A 17,810-nucleotide genomic window follows, 5' to 3' on the forward strand; every position below is an offset into this window, starting at 1 on the left:
TAAAACAGCATCCATTTGAGAAAAGCTGGCCAGTAGTGATAGGCTTATCTGAATCTTCTGATTGTCATAGATTTTCATTATCAAGATGGTTGACTACTCACTCATTCCCTTTGATGCATTCTAAGCTGATTATGCTGTTACAATTTCAGAGGGTGAAAAAAAAAAAATGAGCCCAGGTGAATGAAAATAAGTTATAGGATGCTTCAGGGGTTGAGTGTTCTGACAGTTTCTAAATCATTGAGGCCTTAGGGAAACTTCTCATTCCAAAGCCTTTCACAGAAGCTAAGGCTCTCCTCTTTCTGTTTCTGTCTGCCTCTGTCTGGTGAACTTGAATCTGAAACCTCTCCCTTACCTGGACATCACTGTCTCCTTTAACAGCTGAGCTGTCACTGGGAAGTGAAATTGATTACAACTTTTTAAAAATTCCACAGCTGTTTTTTGTACCTCAGCTGCTTCCCATAATTCCGCAGATGGTTAACATATGTTTATAGGCACATTGAAAAAGAAGATATATTGGATTCTTCCCATCTTTAATTCTTGTTTTTCCTTTTATGCAGAAAGTCAAAGTCACAGAACTGGGGTAATCTCACACATTTGAAGATTAATATTTCTGTGCATTAAGACTTTGGAAACAGCAGGACAGCTAATGATATGCTAATGAGCTGACAGTTTTTATTGATCATAATGAAAGTCGACAAGTGTCTTTCTTGGCTGTTTTGCATGCCGGAATATTTTATTAACGTCTTCAGGGCAGAAGTACATGATTGGTTGCATTTTGAAAACCCTCCCTGTGAGTTTCCCAGGTCTTACTTTTTGTTAGCCTGTTGCCAAAGCTTGAGTCCCTGCCAGTTTATAAACAGAACACATCTTCATCCATATATTTACATGCCCTGCAGGAAACGCTCCCACCCCTTTTTACTTTTTCAAAGCAATTTGTTTCAGTATTTTAGCATACAAAAAAATAGAGCCATTTTCTTCAATGTAAACAGAGATCTGCAGGGAAATAAGAGCATTAAAAAAGAATTAGCATTTGTTTGGTGGTAAAGCTGCTTTCATTTGTATCAAAAAGCTCTGCATGTTTAGAAGTGCTTGCCTAATCTTAGTTATTTCATACACAAGAGGGACCTAATTGGATAAATTTCTAATTTTTTTAATTGCATCTTTCTATATTTCTTAATGCAAAATGAGAAATGTTCTAGGAACAATGGAAATAATGGGCATTAGATTCCTAAACATTAAAAAATCCATAATATACAGTGTACCAGGTGCAAATTTATTTTTCAGTGCATGGGGAGCTTACTGCAGAAGGCATAGGGTGGCAAAAGGTGGATTAAACAAAAGAAAAAAAAATCCATTTTTCTGTCCTCCATCAGTACTAATAGTAAAAAACGTATTAATTTTGGGCTCTGCATCTTAGGGATTTATTTAGGTTCTCAGATCTGGGATTTATCATTACACTAACAATAAGAAAATGGATTGTTTAGCAAATTAATAGTGTAAATAAGATTGGGGGGCGGATATTAGGCTACCTAAAAAGACCTCTGCTTTCTATCACTGGAAAACTGTTTAAGCAAATTATTAGCATCTAATGCAAATACTTAAATAATTAGTTTTGCATGTTTGATTAGTATCTATTAAGGCAATTAAGACAAAACCTCATTTTGCTAACAGGACCTTTTTGTAGCAACGTATTGTTAGTTCATTTTAAGGGGCTCCCTTAAATGATATATTTTTACCTACAGCATATTGTAGTGACTGGTTTTAGAGTGTAAATCAAAAAGTGTCTGGATCTGTCTCTAGCTAACTATGAACAAGTCTCAATCAATTGAGGAAGTGTTTTTTTTTTTTTTTTTTGGCCAAGGTTAAGGATGCACCCATGATACAACCTCAGGAGATCCTGAGGACATGTGCCCAAGGTCACTGGTGAGGGTATACTTTGCTTTTATACATCTTAGGGAGACAGAATACTTTCATCAATACATGTAAGATTTACATTGGTTTGATCTGGAAGAGTGGAACAACTAGAAGGGTGGGGGCTTCTAGGTTGTAGGCAGATTTAAAATTTTTCTGTTTGGCTATTGGTTGAAAGAGTTATCAGTAATAAGGAATGTCTGGGTTCTGATAAGGTGTTGTGCAGAAGGAGGTTTTATCATGAAGATAAAGCCTCTAAGTAGCAGGCTTTAGAGAGAATACATTGTAAATGTTTCCTGTTAGACTTAAGGTCTGTGTTGATGTTAATGCTGGAGGGGTAGAATGAAGCCTGTCCAATCCCCTCTTCCATCACAGCCTGAACTAGATTTCCAGATGAACTCTGGAATGCCCTTGGCCAAGAGGAAGGGCTCATTCAGATGGTTGTGGGCCTCAGAACTTTATTTTTGGTTTGCAAGAGTTAGTAGCCCTGTAATATATAGCCTAAGATTAAGGTATCCTTTAGAAAAGCTACTTAGAGTATCAAAGCCTTAAATTTCTCATAGGTCAAATGTCAGGTGATCTGGTCCTAGATAAGTAGTTATTATAGAAAGTATCAGAATGACTTCAGAAACTTTTCAAATAGCTATGATTGTTCTTTTAATCTCTTCCAAAATTCTGATATGTACCTTAAATTAAAAACTAATGCCAAAAAAAAAAATCTAATGCCCTACATGGTCTTCATAGATTCTAACTGTATTCAATATTATGTGGTTCAATATTGTATAATTCATAATTTTCAACAATTTGATGCTTTAAAATATTTATTGTGTTTACTATGTGAAATCTACAATAGGAACTCCAGGGGATACTAGGATAAAAATGTATTGTTTTTGCCTTCATGGTGTTTATAATATAATCTAGTAATTCTGTTGGTTTTTATTCAGTTCCAAATCAGTGAGATTTTACTCTATTTATATGTGAGTTGGATGCAATAATTTTAACCATTGTGAACTTTTAGTGAGTAAATCCTCTTGTTCCAAAAGGAGCAAATAATTAGAATAGAGCAGAAAGGGTCCTTTTACCATTCATCAGAATCATCTGGAAGAGGTTTTTTTGTTGAAGATTTCTGGGCCCACTTCAACCCTTCTGAAACAGTATCCTTTGGGTTGACACAAGAATCTGAATGTTAAGCAGATACTGAAGGTGATTCTCTAGGAACATGAAGTTTAAGAAACACTGCCAAGATGAATAATATGAAATAAAGCATATGTCTGGAAAAAATGAGATCAAATGAGGTCAGCTAATAGAGGGCCAGCCAGAGTTGTGTTTTTCAGTAAAATGTAGATACATTTAGAGTTAAATGAGGAGAAAATAATAAAAATTTTACCTTTTATACCTTATCTCCTTTGGGAGAAGTTGTAGTGCTTGAAGGCACATTTTCATCTGTGGAAATCCTCACAGATGTTTTTTTTTGTGTGTGTGTGTGTGTGAGAGGAATAAAGCTGATTGAGTTCCTTTATGGTTTTATACATTATAAAATATTTTTTGTAGTTTTCTGAAGAAAACTACATGCTTAGCACATGCTTCTTTTATCAGCAAATGTCCTGGCAGTAAATTGTCCATATAGCATTTTAATGCCAGACCTTCTGGTTCTTATTCTGGGGAAGGTGCTGGGATATACTTAAATGTGTGTAGTCACATGCATACACACACATGCACTCAGACGTCTTTAGAATTGTAAGTGGTATCTGTAGTGTATCACCATCTTTCTTTTAATCCAGCATTGACTTACAACCATCCAAATAAATTAACATTCTCATCTTGATTCATTTGGCAAGAACAAATTTTCATGCCAGTATGTGGGCTCACCTCTATGACCTTTCTTCATAAAAAATACCAAATGCTTTGGGTTTTTGTGTTAATGAGCATTGGGAAGCTGTCAGCTTTTATTCTGTTTTTTGTTCAAGTCAACATTATTGACCTTCACCTAATGATCTATGTAGCATACACACACAGGTATCAGAGATTAAAAGTGGAAAGATGGAGAAGTAAGGAGAGATACAGATAGAGGAAAGGTGTGAGGGCAGGCGAATTACAATTCATGATGCCACTAAAATTAGTAAAGTCACTTGAAAAGGAAAAGGAAAACTGCTGTGTGCTGTATTTTCTTTCTATAGGATTAAGTGGGATAAGGTATCATTTTAAAATGAATTTTCAATTTGTTTTTAGAAAGGTATTTAACACTATGACACATATGCTCCAGGTTTCTGAGTACCCTTTCCATAGATGATAAAAATAATCCAGGGTCTTCTGATGAATAGGTATGGATCCACCCTTTTTCTGGTACTTATGCTTCCACTAATTCCATATCACCTAGGGTAACCAGCTGTCCTGGTTTGCCTAGGAGCGTCTATTTTAGTGCTGAAGTTTTTCATGTTCCAGGAAATCCATAAGATAGAAATCCATAGTTTTGTCTGTTCAGATTCTTTTTTAAAAATTATTTGAAAACTAGCGTAGATATCTAAAATGTGACAATTTCAGTTTGGAGGCCTGTTTCATTGATCTAGAACATGAATGCTGGGTGGAACTTTAGCTTTTTTTATCTAGCACTTCCTTTCCAAATGAAGCAACTGGGGCTCATAGAGGGTGGCTAACTTATTGCTAAGTCTACACAGTTAGCTAGAGACAGATCCAGAACTTGAACCCAGGTTCCCTGACCTCTAATTCATGCTTGTCTCAAATTGCTACATGTGCTTGAAGGTATGCTAACCTCTCAAAGGAGTTAATTTGTTTTCAAACTAACCTCTCAAAGGAGTTAATTTGTTTTCAAAGACTGAGTAACTTCATCTGAGAGAGAAGCTAATTCATTTAGATTGTGCTCCATTAATTGCTCCCTGGTATTCCTCTGCAAGAGATTATGAATTAATATTGAGGAGTAGTGGCAGAAACTTCTTCCCCATGGTGAAACTGTCTTTTCTCGTAATCACAAACACTGCATCATCCTTGAAGAGAAAGAGTTTAATAAACATACATAATTCTGTGGAAGAGGTGCTGTGATCCTGGTATTTCTATTAATTTCCAATTAATATTTTTTCTTGAAATAATAAGCCAAAAACAGCATTTGCCGTTTGCCTTCTGCTGTTTAGAAGATGAGCACATAAATGTTAAATGTTACTCCCTCTGAAATACTTGCAGCACTATCTTAAGCCTATATTTTATTTATAAATTAAGTTCAATATTCTGAACTAGCTTGCACATCTTCCATCTGTTCTGTAATATCTCTGCCATCAAATCAGAAAAAAACTCTAACAACACAATCTTGAAATTCAACTTGAAAAATTCAAAAGCCAAGTCAATATTTTCATTGAGAGATGACAGCCCTGATGACTTTCTTAAATTTGAGCTATTCTTCCAGACAGAATTACAGAATTAAAAGACAACCTTTTACTCTTGTCTTAAGGTTCATCAAGAAAGACTTATGTTACTCAATTAGTTGAGGAACAAAGATTGTTATGGAATTTTCCCAATATCTAATTTTATTTCTTTGGCTAAATGAATCAGTAGAAAAATTTTAGCCTAATATATTTCTATTATATTTCTTTCCACTTTAAAAATCCTGTAAATCAGCAGCATTAAATGTTCCAGGATGATTAGGGCATTAAAGAGAATTTTTATTGAATCAGTACTTTTTACTGATGTATCTTTGGTACTACAATCTATAATTGGCATTAACCAGTGGTAACTACTTGTAGCTTTCTCCAAATAAATGTACAATTCAAGATTCCTAAAGCAGGAGGCTTTGGAGTAGTTCAGTATGTACTAAGGGCAACTCAACCTTTGAATGAATCAATTTTGTTGAAAAATAATCTGACCTGCCAATAATATGTGATTGCATAGGGACCATAGCTGGTGACTGTAATCTTGATTGCCATCTGTCTCTTCTATTATCAAGGGGATCATCCAAGACGGGAAGATCATCTTTATGCCAAATGGATATATAACACAGTGTCCAAATCTAAATCGCAGTAAGTAGCAACTTAATGCATTTTGATATGTTATATAACTTGTTGATCATATCAGAGAAACACATCTGGAAAGACAGACACAAATTGTTTACAGTGTTGACTTCTGAGATGCTGGGGATAGTGAAAGAGAACTTATTATCTATATTATATAATTCCGTGTCTTTAAAAAATATATATCATTTATTGTCTTAGTCAGTTTTCATACTGCTGATAAAGACTTACCTGAGACTGGGTAATTTGTGAAAGAAAGAGGTTTCATCAACTCACAGTTCCACATTGCTGGGGAGGCCTCACAATCACAGTGGAAGGCAAAACAGGAGCAAAGTCACATCTTACATGGCGGCAGGCAAAGAGAATGAGAGCCGAGTGAAAGGAGAAACCCCTTATAAAACTATCAGATCTTGTGAGACTTATTCACTAACATGAGAATAGTATGGGAGTAACCACCCTCATGATTCAGTTATTTCCCATTGGGTCTCTCCCACATGTAGGAATTATGGGAGCTACAATTCAAGATGAGATTTGAGTGGTGATGCAGCCAACCTATATCATTTATTGAATTAAAATTTGAAAAGAAGAGGGTTACATTAGCATGTTCTACAGGTGGATATAGAAAGATATGTTTAATATAATATATATTTTTAAAAACCTATTCTTTAAAATCCTTAACCTGCATGAAAGTTTACTTTTTCTTCTTCTACGATACTTCACAGTTTTTCAGTTGCCTTTCTATAGAAATGAGAGTTTAATTTTAACTTTAAAATGTCATGTTGCCTTTTTTTTTTAAGTTAACAGTGCATTTTTCCTGTTCCTTTCTTTTTGTTTATTAAGCTAGGAAAAGATTCAGACCTGAAATCTTCTATGATTTCACTCAAATTTTGAAGCAATATTAACCAAAAAGCCCCCCAAAACTCTTCTACATAGTCACATATCTACTGTTTTAAAATTTTATTTCTCATATTAGCACAATATAAATATATATTTTATATTTTTTTTATTGAGCTTGCCCAACCTGCAGTGATTTCTTAAGCCTGGTGCAAGGAATAATGGATTTACAAGAGCTTTTGGCCAAGATGACTGCAAAAGTAGGTATCTAAATTTCACTTGTGATGTTTCATTTCTTTTTCTGTCCTATCTGGAATTTGGAGTGATATGTTATAATGGAAACATTTTTAGCCTTGGCATCTGCTATATGTTACTACAAAAATGGTTTATTCTTACTCAAAATAGGACTACCAATAGTAAACATAACCATTCCTGTCTTTGGTGCTATTAAGCTGTATCATAATGTTTACTTGAAAAATGTTTGGAAGCGAGAGGCAATATGTATCACTGTAGATTCCACAGGAGTGGAAAAGGAATTTGCCCAGTGGCTATTAAAGTAGTAACACTGTAAGATGATCTATGGTCAGAGCCAGTGCTCTTAAAGGCTAATGCATTTCGGTTGTAAGAATAATTGCAAATAATCAGAAGGGGCAAAATAGCTGTTGTTAGGAACAGATTACTGTCGAAGGAAGGCATTATATTACATTTTTAATGTATAATTCATTTCAAGGTTGGTCCTGAATTAAATAGCAAAGGAGGCAAATTTGCCTTTCAACACCTTTGGTTTTATAACTCTGCACCTTTTCCTCCTCTCCATTCCATCATCCACTTAACAAGCATCTTTCGAGGACCTGCTGTTTGCTATGCACTGTGTTAGGCACAAAGAGGCAATGGTGAGCAAGATATGCTTTCTACCCTAGATATGTTCATATTGAGTGGCAGAACCAAATGTGTAAATAACTAAGGTCTTTAATATATATATTCATGAAGTGTATATTCATAATAGAAAGCCCTGAGCCTTGTTGAAAAAGACACTGAAAAAATAGAAAATGTGGCTAATGCTGTTGTTATGATACTAATCAGTCATGGACATGAGTTCCGGCCTAGGGCAAAGAAAGAATTAGGTTGGGCCTAAGAGACATTATATCCTGCAAAAGGAAGAATTTTAATAACAGTGAAAATGATACATTAATCCTATTGTACCTGCAGCTAAGATTGCTCCCTACCATCAACCATGGCATGTGCAAAAAAATTGGTGGGTTGGTAAGTGTTTGGGAGATAAGGCTATATTTTGGTCCATAGATTGTGCTGCTGAAGACAATGTTTCTATTTCAAATTGGGTATTTGGCCAAGTCAAGCCCCCTTTTGCCTGGAAGGGAGACATGGAAAGCTTCTATAAGAAAAAGATTGAGACTGAGCTTCAGATCTGAAGCATTAGCTTTTCACTTCAGAGTACAGTGCGATTGTGAAACACAGGTGATTATTTGCTTTCCCAGATTGTGTCATACAGAGGCTTTTATTTCATATTGTCTGGAGCAGCTAGATCTCAATACTGTTAATTATATTTTAGCATGCTACCAAATTTTTGGAACAAGAAACGTGCCACTGAGTCTCAGGTGATTGTGGTTCTTCATTTTCCAGCTTTGAGGACATCGTTTGCTCTCATTCTTTTCTTATTGTAGAGAACGTCATTTTTCTCTTTAGCCACACATCATCTAGGAGCCACTTTGAGCTCTATTCTCAAAACATTATTATGTAAAATGGGCATTTGTGAGGCAGAAGATATTTAATTGTGGGCAATTGCAAGCAGAAAATGGTATAATCCACCTTCTAAACCTCCTTCTGGCACTTTGGCAGATTTGTAAGTCTATTCCTTCCAAACCGTGTATAGAATTAAAATTTGAAAGCTGAGTACTTCCATTTTTGCTGTGTAATTTGAAATCTATGATCCTCTAGAATAAGTGTTGGCAAACTTTTTCCATAAGGGACCAGCTAGTAAATTTTGGGACTTGCAAGCCAAGAGGCAGAATCAAGGATATTATGCATAGACTTAGTTCATTTAAGTATAATCATTTAAATTATAACTATTGAAAACTGTAAAAACCATTCTTAGGTTAGAGGACATACATAAGTAGTGGGCCAGATTTGACCCACTGACCTTTAGATCAACAGTTTGTCAACTGTTGATCTAAAAGAATCTGAAAAGTCAGTAATACAAGCATTTACTATGTATTAGTTATAGTAATGCTTAAGCTTTTATATCCACTGTCACTTTAACCTTTACCACAATCCTTTGAGATTGCTTTATTTATTAGTCTCCTTTACAGATGAGATGATTGAGGTCCAGGAAGGTCTGATAACTTTTCCTAAGAGAGTAGATGGCAGAGCTGGGACCTGAACTCAGGTAGTTAGATACTGAAAGTTGAATAATGACTGAGAAAGTTTATGGTTTGACAAGAGAGGATTAGGGAGAGAGATAGAAGATATAAATAGGGAGTAATATTAATTACTCTTTATAACCCTCTCCATCCACTGGCAGGAGGATGAAGATACTACCAAGAATGAGCAAATAAAAAGAGAGGAAGAGAGAAATGAATGTTTGATCATTTTATTGAGCTGATCTAAAGTTTTCAGCTGTTGAGAATGAAATGTGTGAACATAGAACTTATAATAACTTTTCAAAAAGGAAGGTTATGGCAAGAGCAAGGTCTCTTTTTTATTGTATTTTTTTTTATTATTTTTAAGAACAAGGTCTTTTAATGCACCCTTCTGGCTATGAGCTGCTTGTTTTCCTTGGAAATATGTAAAAATTATTTGACATTATCTATGTAAGTATTTTCAGACCAGACAGATTGCTCAGAGTCAGACTGCGATACCGAGGATAGGCCAGGTGAAGTCTCAGGAAAGGATTCTTCAAGGATTTTCAAGGAAGTTTTTTTTTTTTTTTTTCCTTCTAGCTGGTGCCAAGGTCTGAACATGAAAGCTTGCTTTCTGTGCCATGTACAAGCCTCCTTCTTTTCATTCAATCTAAGACTGAGGGTATCAGATGTTAGTGCCAAACCTTTATAGAAGAGTTTCCTTTAAGATACTCATCTTGGGAAGATACTGTTCCCCAACTCTGCCCTGCTATATTCTGTGTAGCCATCAGGGTGGAAGTTCAAGGGCTCTGCATTTCATTAGAAATCTTCAGGATGTTGTTGTCTTGGGTGCTCACTTATTTCCTGGAGTCCCTGCAGTCACTTTGTTTTGGCCTCTGTGACTCTCTTCCTTTTATATTAGCTCTGTGATAATTTTCAAAAGTTTTAATTTATATATCAAATACAGCAGTTTAGTTGGTTCAGGTTATGTGGTCTGCCACTGGTGGAGGCAGAAGTGTAACTCACCCTTTTGGCAGATGGAAGGAGACGGAGACCAGAGGTGTTAGGCAAACTTGAATGTGGTTCCCAGATGCAAAGAGAATGCTATGACACTAAATTTATCTGGGCCGAGTCTTTATCTTTAGTTAAATAGGCCTGTTGTGGCAGAATTTAGTTAATGGGGTTGGAGCTAAGCTTTGGAGGTTTGATTTGAGTTGTCCAGCAGTTCTGATTAAGATGAGTATACAGTCATGTAGGTCATAGTAGATATAGAGAATGGGCTTCGAAGTCAGGCTGATATGATTCTGAGTCTCTATTTTATCATTTTCTTGGATGTTTGTTGCCTTGAATAAGGTTCAGCATCTGCTTTCCCATATGTAAAATGATGACAATTATTCCTGCTCTTGTAAAGATTCTGTGAGCCCAGGCAAATGAGTTTTGCTGCATGCCACAGAAATGCCATTCAATAGGTGGTGGCTGCTGCTATTTATACTCTTAAACCTAGAAAATATAGACAACCATGGTAGGATGATGGTTCCTTAGAGAAAATGGTCCCTAAGAAAATGCACATCTTCCCCAGTGACTTGAAACAGAAAATCTGGCAGAGCCTGTGCATTGCTGGCAAGACCCTAGTCTAGGAGTTCTGGAAAACAGCAGGAAGTCCTTCCTCTTGGGTCAAGGTGGAAGCCCTAGAGTCCTTCCAGAGAGGAAGCTCGGTGTATAAGCTGGATAAAAATTGGTAGCCAAGGTAAGATCAAACCAAACAGATGTAGATACCAGATCAGCCCAGGGGTCTGTGTAGGAGAGCTTATTGTTCCTTTTCCCCTTTTAGGGTTAAGGATGCTGGCAAATGATGGTGCCCTTACTTGATGCAGGACAGATCATGAGAGCAGCCTGCACTCATATTCAGGTGACAGAGGTCAGGCTAGTTAAGAGCTCTCTTGAGGAATTCTGGCATTTTGGCAAAACTGTATTTTTTTTAAGGCACAGAAGAAATGGAGCTGCCAACTCAAGTAATATCCCTTTTTTTTTTGTTCTCTGACATCTCCCTTAGTGATCTACAAGTGTCAGCCATTCCCCTGTGTTACTCTGAAGGTTCTCTCAGGTAGTTCAGATGTTGTGGGAACTACCTACCTGCTGGGTACATTGTGATAGGATCAGGCTGTGTCCTGCTATCAGATCCCACCTGCACTGTAATCCCATTCTGACTTCAAGCTCAGAAAAATAATATACTGAAGACTGGAACTTTCTTGGTTACTTCTGTTTAAATCTTTCACAAATCTATGTATGCAAATCAAGCCACATTTGGAGTGGCACTTAAGCTTGTAACGTCTTTACTTCTGAGACTTTCATTGTTTGAGGAATTCAATAATGATTTTTCAATTAAGCTTAAATGTTTAACAATGGAAGTTTCCTTTTCCCTTTAGTATAGGAAATGCCAAATAAATGGTATTTCAAAGAAAAGAAGCAATTCACCACATAACTAATGTACTTAGATCTGTTCATTGACCTCCAATGATGAAAAAGGCTTCAGCTGTCTATTTTTCATTGTGTAGAGTTAGGAATAAATGAATTGGTTCATGGTTGCTTAGATAAATGCATAAACAAAAGGAAAACAGAATAGAGATGTAGATTTGATACCGTATCTATTTTGAATCTGCAGACATTCTTAGAGAAGTGGCAGGTAGTATAGAAATAGCTTTTGAAAATAAATGTGTATAAATTCAGCATGCTGATACCAGTGACAGAAAATGTATTTCATTTTTTGATTCAGAGTTGTCTCCTTTATTGCTGTTTTAGGATTTAGCAGGCGCAGAAGGGAAGGCAAGAGGGTACATTAAGTATCTTTAAAAATTAGCTTTTTGCCTTAACATCCCTTTGCCTTTGTGTCTATTTGATGTGCTCTTATTATTAGAGAGAATAGGGCTTTTCAATGTTGTCATAAAAGGCTAAAAATATTAAAAATAAGAGACATTCAGAAGGAAAACAAAATCAGTCTTGAGAATAGCTTTCATTATATTAATACTGACATTTTCCTTGGAGTTGAGTTTTGTAGGTGAGCATAGCTCAGCTTCGTGGGACAGTGCTAGAAATTGCCACTGTTACCCTTAGGCAAGCTCCTGGATTTTAAGAAAGCTCAGATAGATATAGAATTGCCTTTTGGGTCATTTACTCTTTAAGAAGTTCCCTTCTTGGAATGACAGAGACACCAGAATTGTTCCAGATTTTCAGAGTAAGGCAGGTATGGGTCATCTCATGAAGGTACACAGTTCTGAGACCCTTTTAGGAGGAATGCAGATCTGGTTCAACTCTGTGGTTCAAGCCAAGGTCATAAATCTGTTACTACCTTATCTAGGAACTACTGGGGCTTAGAAATGAAGTAAAGATAAGTGATAAGTTACCACTTTCTTTTTGTTGAGGTTTTACATTTTAGATTCAACCAGCCGTGGACCAGCAATCTTCAGAAAAAAATTCCGAAATGTTACAGAAAGTAAAACTTGAGCTTTCCATGTACCGAGTACTGCGTTGAATCCATGTGAATGAATTGATGTCTAGACATTGTATTAGGTATTATAAGTTATGTAGGGATAAATTAAACTATATAGGAGAATGTGAGTATGTTATGAGCAAGGTACACTATTTTATATAAAGGACTTGAATATTTTCAGATTTTGGTATCTGCAAGTGTCCAAATCATATGCCATCATCCCTCAGTATCCAAGACTATCACCAAACTCAAAAGTGTATTTTTTTTCTATTTCCTAAAGCATTCCCAAATAGCTTATCATAGATTCTATAAACTCTATGATTAGGCTAGAGTTTTGTTTAATTAATTAATTAATTAATTAATTGAGATGGACTATAGCTCTGTTACCCAGGCTGGAGTGCAATGGCACAATCTTGGCTTACTGCAACCTCCACCTCCTGGGTTCAAGAATTCTCATGTCTCAGCCTTTAGAGTACCTGGGATTACAGACACATGCCACCACACCTGGCTTTTTTTTTTTTTCTTTTTTGTATTTTTAGTACAGGTAGGGTTTTGCCATATTGGCCTGGCTGGTCTCCAACTCCTGACCTTGGATGATGTGCCCGTCTTAGCCTCCCAAAGTGCTGGGATTATAGGCGTGAGCCACCATGCCTGGCGTAGGCTAGAGTTTTAAATGAAACATAAATTTCTAGAAGATCATGCATATTAGAAAATGTGATAGGAAGCTGATATTTCAGGCAGAGTCAACTCTTAGTTCTTTAGGGGCTGCTCATGGTGCATGGTGGTTGGTCTAGGATTCTTTTTGTTGTTTTATCTGTTCTTTGCTATTACCCACAAAAGGCAGATAGGGGCAAATTTTCTTGAGAAATCCCAAAAGCTTGGAAGAAGAGGATGGAATACATGACAAAAGCAAAGGTTAGAATTACATGTGGATTTCATTTCCAGAGAGTAGTTCTGGTATGAGTAATTCAGAGAATGTGTATGAAATGGAACCATAGTTAATGTGGAAAGACGGTCGGAAGTCATTCCTAAGGTTCATCTATTATATCTAAAGTAGTGGCTCAAAATAATCCTAGTTAGATCAAAGGTTCAATTGATTTCCTGTATGGGGAAAGTACTCAAGACATGAAAGTATAAGCATGACTGAGAAGGAAAAGAGAAAGTCAGATAATTTTCTGGGAAATGATATTTGGTATTTTTTTTGTTTTGTTTTTTTGTTTTTTGTTTTTTTTTTGAGAGAGTCTCACTCTGTTGCCAGGCGCCAGGCTGGGGTGCAGTGGCACAATTTTGGCTCACTGCACCCTCTGCCTCCTGGGTTCAAGCAATTCTCCTGCCTCAGCCTCCTAAGTAGCTAGGACTACAGGCATGGACCACTATGTCTAGCTAATTTTTGTATTTTTTAGTAGAGATGAGGTTTTACCATGTTGGCCAGGATGATCTCAATCTCTTGACCTCATGATCTGCCTGCTTCGGCCTCCCAAAGTGCTGGGATTACAGGTGTGAGCCACTGTGCCCGGCTGATATTTGATTTTTAATCCTGGTGGTCTCTATGAAAGGAAAAGGAAGGGGAGAGAAATATCACTGTTGGGTGAGTCACTCTGTTACATGGATGTGACAGTAGACAGATCATATCAAAGTGCTATATTTAGGGGTTTTTGCACCATGTTTTTGGAGGTAAACTGGAGTAGGCTGTATGAAAAGCAACCAAAAGAGAGGCTTGGAATGATATCATGAGGAGTGGTTAAGGGAATCTGGTGGTGCCAGGTGTGGTCAGGAGGACAGGATAACGTCAAATGGTGAGGATTAGGTTTGTCGGGATGGGTTATGATGAAAAGCTAGCTATGGCAGGAAAAAGAAAAAAAGATTGAACAGCCAAAACCATAAAAAATGTTTCAAACATTGAGAGCTAACTGGAAAAAATGGCCTTCCTTGGAAGATAATAAATGTTCCTCCACTGAAGATGTGCAAAGGCTAATCACTTGAAGTTTCTTGCGAGGATATTCAAGCTTTATAATCCCTTTCCAGTGGGAAGTCTAAGACTCTGTGATTATTGACAATACTGGGTAGCCTAGAAAAATAAAAAAAAAAAAGGTTATTTTATAAAATTCTGATCTTACCTGGGGGTTTGGTTACTTCTCCTGACCTTCTAAGCACAAAAGTGAATTCCTGGGGCATTCTGTCTGGGGGATCCTCTTACAACTTCTCTTTTTTTCTGGCCCCAGCTCTCCATAATTTTTCATCAGACAGAAAACAGTGACTTCCTAATTTGTAAACCATGACATTCTAGTTAGTGTGTGAAGAACATAGAGAGGATAGTGGGAGATAAATGTAAGTGCCTCGGAGTTCCTGATTAGGTCTCCTGTAAACATCGTAATGAGTCCTTGAGAACAAATTCATTATGAGTGCTTTTGTGTGGGCTCGAACTGAAAGCACACACATTTATGAACACCCATGATGTTCCTAAGATACAGTTTAATGTCTCATTTGGTATTCATTAGACCATGATAGCCAATATGTTTTCAATTTAGAGTGATTCCACCTTGTGTAAAAAAATAAAAAAAAACAGATAATGCTAAGAACCAGTGAACTGTTCTGAGCATTTTTTTTCACTTCTTGCATGGATTTTTTTATTCTTGTTGCTGTTAGCATTGTTAGGACGATGCAATTGAATTACAGAAACTACATTTAGTAACTCTTGTTTGCAGCTAAATTATGCAGAGACAAGACTTAGTCAATTGGAAAACTGTCATTGTGAGAAGACCTGTCAAGTGAGTGGACTGCTCTATCGAGACCAAGACTCTTGGGTAGATGGTGACCATTGCAGGAACTGCACTTGCAAAGTAAGCCTCTTTGTAAATAAATGCAGTAAAAATAGTTTTAAAGGGACAGGTTTGATAATTACAGAGTGACCTGGTTCTTTAATGTTAACTCTAAGAATTATTACCTTTTTACCTAGGACCCACTAGTTATATGAGCAATTGTGAAGCAACACTGGAAAAGGGTCATGTCTTATATGAATACTTGGAAATTAAAATCTGCTTTTCCTGGCCAACACACTCTAATTTGATTTAATATTTTTGTTAAGTAATACACTGTTTGGAGTTTGAAGGTTGGGATATAGTGGAAAGAAGGGACTCTTTTGATTTTCAGACAACCTAATGGTTAGTCTTACTCACAACCAGAATAACTTTAAAAAGGGAGTTTAATTATTCTCTATGTGTTTTTATTGTCTTTTCCAAAGTGTATCTATAACCTGATTCAGAGAATTGCAAATCATTTTCTCCCTAACTCACTGTGACTGTCAGGATATTCATTATTTGTATATCCCTTCATCTGTTTCAGAGAATTATAACAGCTCCCTCCAAAATTTAGTATGGAAACTCTGTCCAGTTGAAATTATTTGATAAATATCTGGAGAATGCCATTGTTTGTCCAGGAAAATACAAAACAGATTGTTAGAGCCTCAGAAATGATTGACAGGGTCTGCAAATGTGTTATTTATATTCTTATAAAAATAGACTTTTTGTTTTCTGCATAATCTACTTAGCCCACATGGGCAGGTAGGATGAAACCAGTGATGTATTTCAGAAAAGTAATTGAGGTGGTATGGGTCAGTCGGGCTGGAGAAAACACTTTATTTGTGGTCCTGGAGTGGACTGGGAATTCTATTAATGCTTCTGTTTCCCTGATGAGGTTTCTGGGATGAGATTTGAATGATCTCCACCCCAGGAGCTATCAAAGGACACTTCTGAGATTATGTTCCATGTCCTTCCTTCCTCAGAGCGGTGCCGTGGAATGCCGAAGGATGTCGTGTCCCCCTCTCATTTGCTCCCCAGACTCCCTCCCAGTGCACATTGCTGGCCAGTGCTGTAAGGTCTGCCGACGTAAGTACTTACTGAGGGTCGACTATCTGCATTGTGAAATTTATTTATTTTCCCTGCTTTTCTGGACTTAATTGATTGACATTGATGAAATGAAACATTGGCAGTTGATGTAACATTAAATACGTGATAAGAAGAGCCACAATATTTTAATCACTTGCAATATGGCAGTTACTTAACATGGGCTATGTTTTTTTAATCCTCACATAAACTGTGATTACTATTCTTCTTTCATTCTATGTGGAAGGAACTTGTGTTCACAGGGATTAAGTTACTTGTCCAGTGTCAGACAACTGGGTGAGGCTGATCTGTAAATTCACAACTTCAAATCTCCATAGGCTTCAGCCCCCTCATTCTAAATCATCAAGTTAAAGGCCAGATTCTGTATTTTGGCTGGATTCTCCTGTTATTAAGTGGCCTTTGTTAGGAACTCCGGGATGAAATTCAGTTAAAATACTGAGGCTGTCATTTAGAACATGTGGTATGTGCTGTATACTGTGCTGGATGCTTTAATTCTGTTAGCTTAGTGAATTCTCACAGCAGCCATTTAGTTGGGTATTATTATTATTACCCCTATTTTACGGGAAGCTGTAAAAGCTATCGCTATTTTACAGGAGGCTTAGGGACATTAACTTACCAAGATTACGAAGCTGGTTAGTGGCAGAGGCGAGACAGAAAACTAGTTCTGTTGATTACAAAGCCCACAGTCTTTTTACCAATCTGTATGGTCTTCTACAGAAAAAAAGAGTTTTGGTTGTACATGTATATACTATGGGTAATTTTCAAGGTCATTTATCTGCCAAAAGAAAAACACCAATGTCAGTAGCCTTCAAAGCATAGTGGTCTATCATTCTGTCAGAAACAGCATGTCACCTATTACGACATTAAAAGTGGGAATAGCAGTGAAAGTGGGTCGCAGCAGCCCAAATAATTGTTGAACTTTTCAAAATGAAACTTTGTAATCTTCCTTCTTTTTATGGTTGGCACACTACATCTATTGCTCTGAGGGATGTACTTGGAGTTGGTCTAAAGAGAAGAAGTTTCTTATTTCTGTTCCAAGAGTATTTGGAAGTCATGTCTGGCAATATAGGCAGCTCAACTGTCTGGATATTGAATTATAGTTTGATCCCATGATGGAGAGAGTTGTTAGTAGGTACAGATTATTTGTTTTCATTCTTGATATTCTTCAGCAGAGGAAGAAGTTGAAAAACTATTAGGGGGCCAGGTGCGGTGGTTCATGCTTGTTATCCCAGCACTTTGGGAGGTCGAGGTGGGTCGATCACCTGAGGTCAGGAGTTTGAGACCAGCCTGCCCACATGGAAAA

General features: G+C 36.8%; 1 protein-coding gene across 3 annotated transcripts in view; it reads left to right on the top strand.

The window, feature by feature from the left end:
- NELL1 (neural EGFL like 1) overlaps positions 1 to 17,810 on the top strand; it is an 880,670-nt gene that overhangs the window by 208,256 nt on the left and 654,604 nt on the right. For all 3 annotated transcript variants that reach the window (XM_074401240.1, XM_003919918.4, XM_003919919.4), the window contains 4 exons: positions 5,864 to 5,936; positions 6,939 to 7,021; positions 15,311 to 15,445; positions 16,387 to 16,489. In XM_074401240.1, coding sequence (XP_074257341.1) covers positions 5,864 to 5,936; positions 6,939 to 7,021; positions 15,311 to 15,445; positions 16,387 to 16,489 — 394 coding nt within the window. The remainder of the gene's footprint in view (positions 1 to 5,863; positions 5,937 to 6,938; positions 7,022 to 15,310; positions 15,446 to 16,386; positions 16,490 to 17,810) is intronic.

Source organism: Saimiri boliviensis, chromosome 6 (assembly GCF_048565385.1).
Source record: "Saimiri boliviensis isolate mSaiBol1 chromosome 6, mSaiBol1.pri, whole genome shotgun sequence".
Lineage (NCBI taxonomy): Eukaryota > Metazoa > Chordata > Mammalia > Primates > Cebidae > Saimiri > Saimiri boliviensis.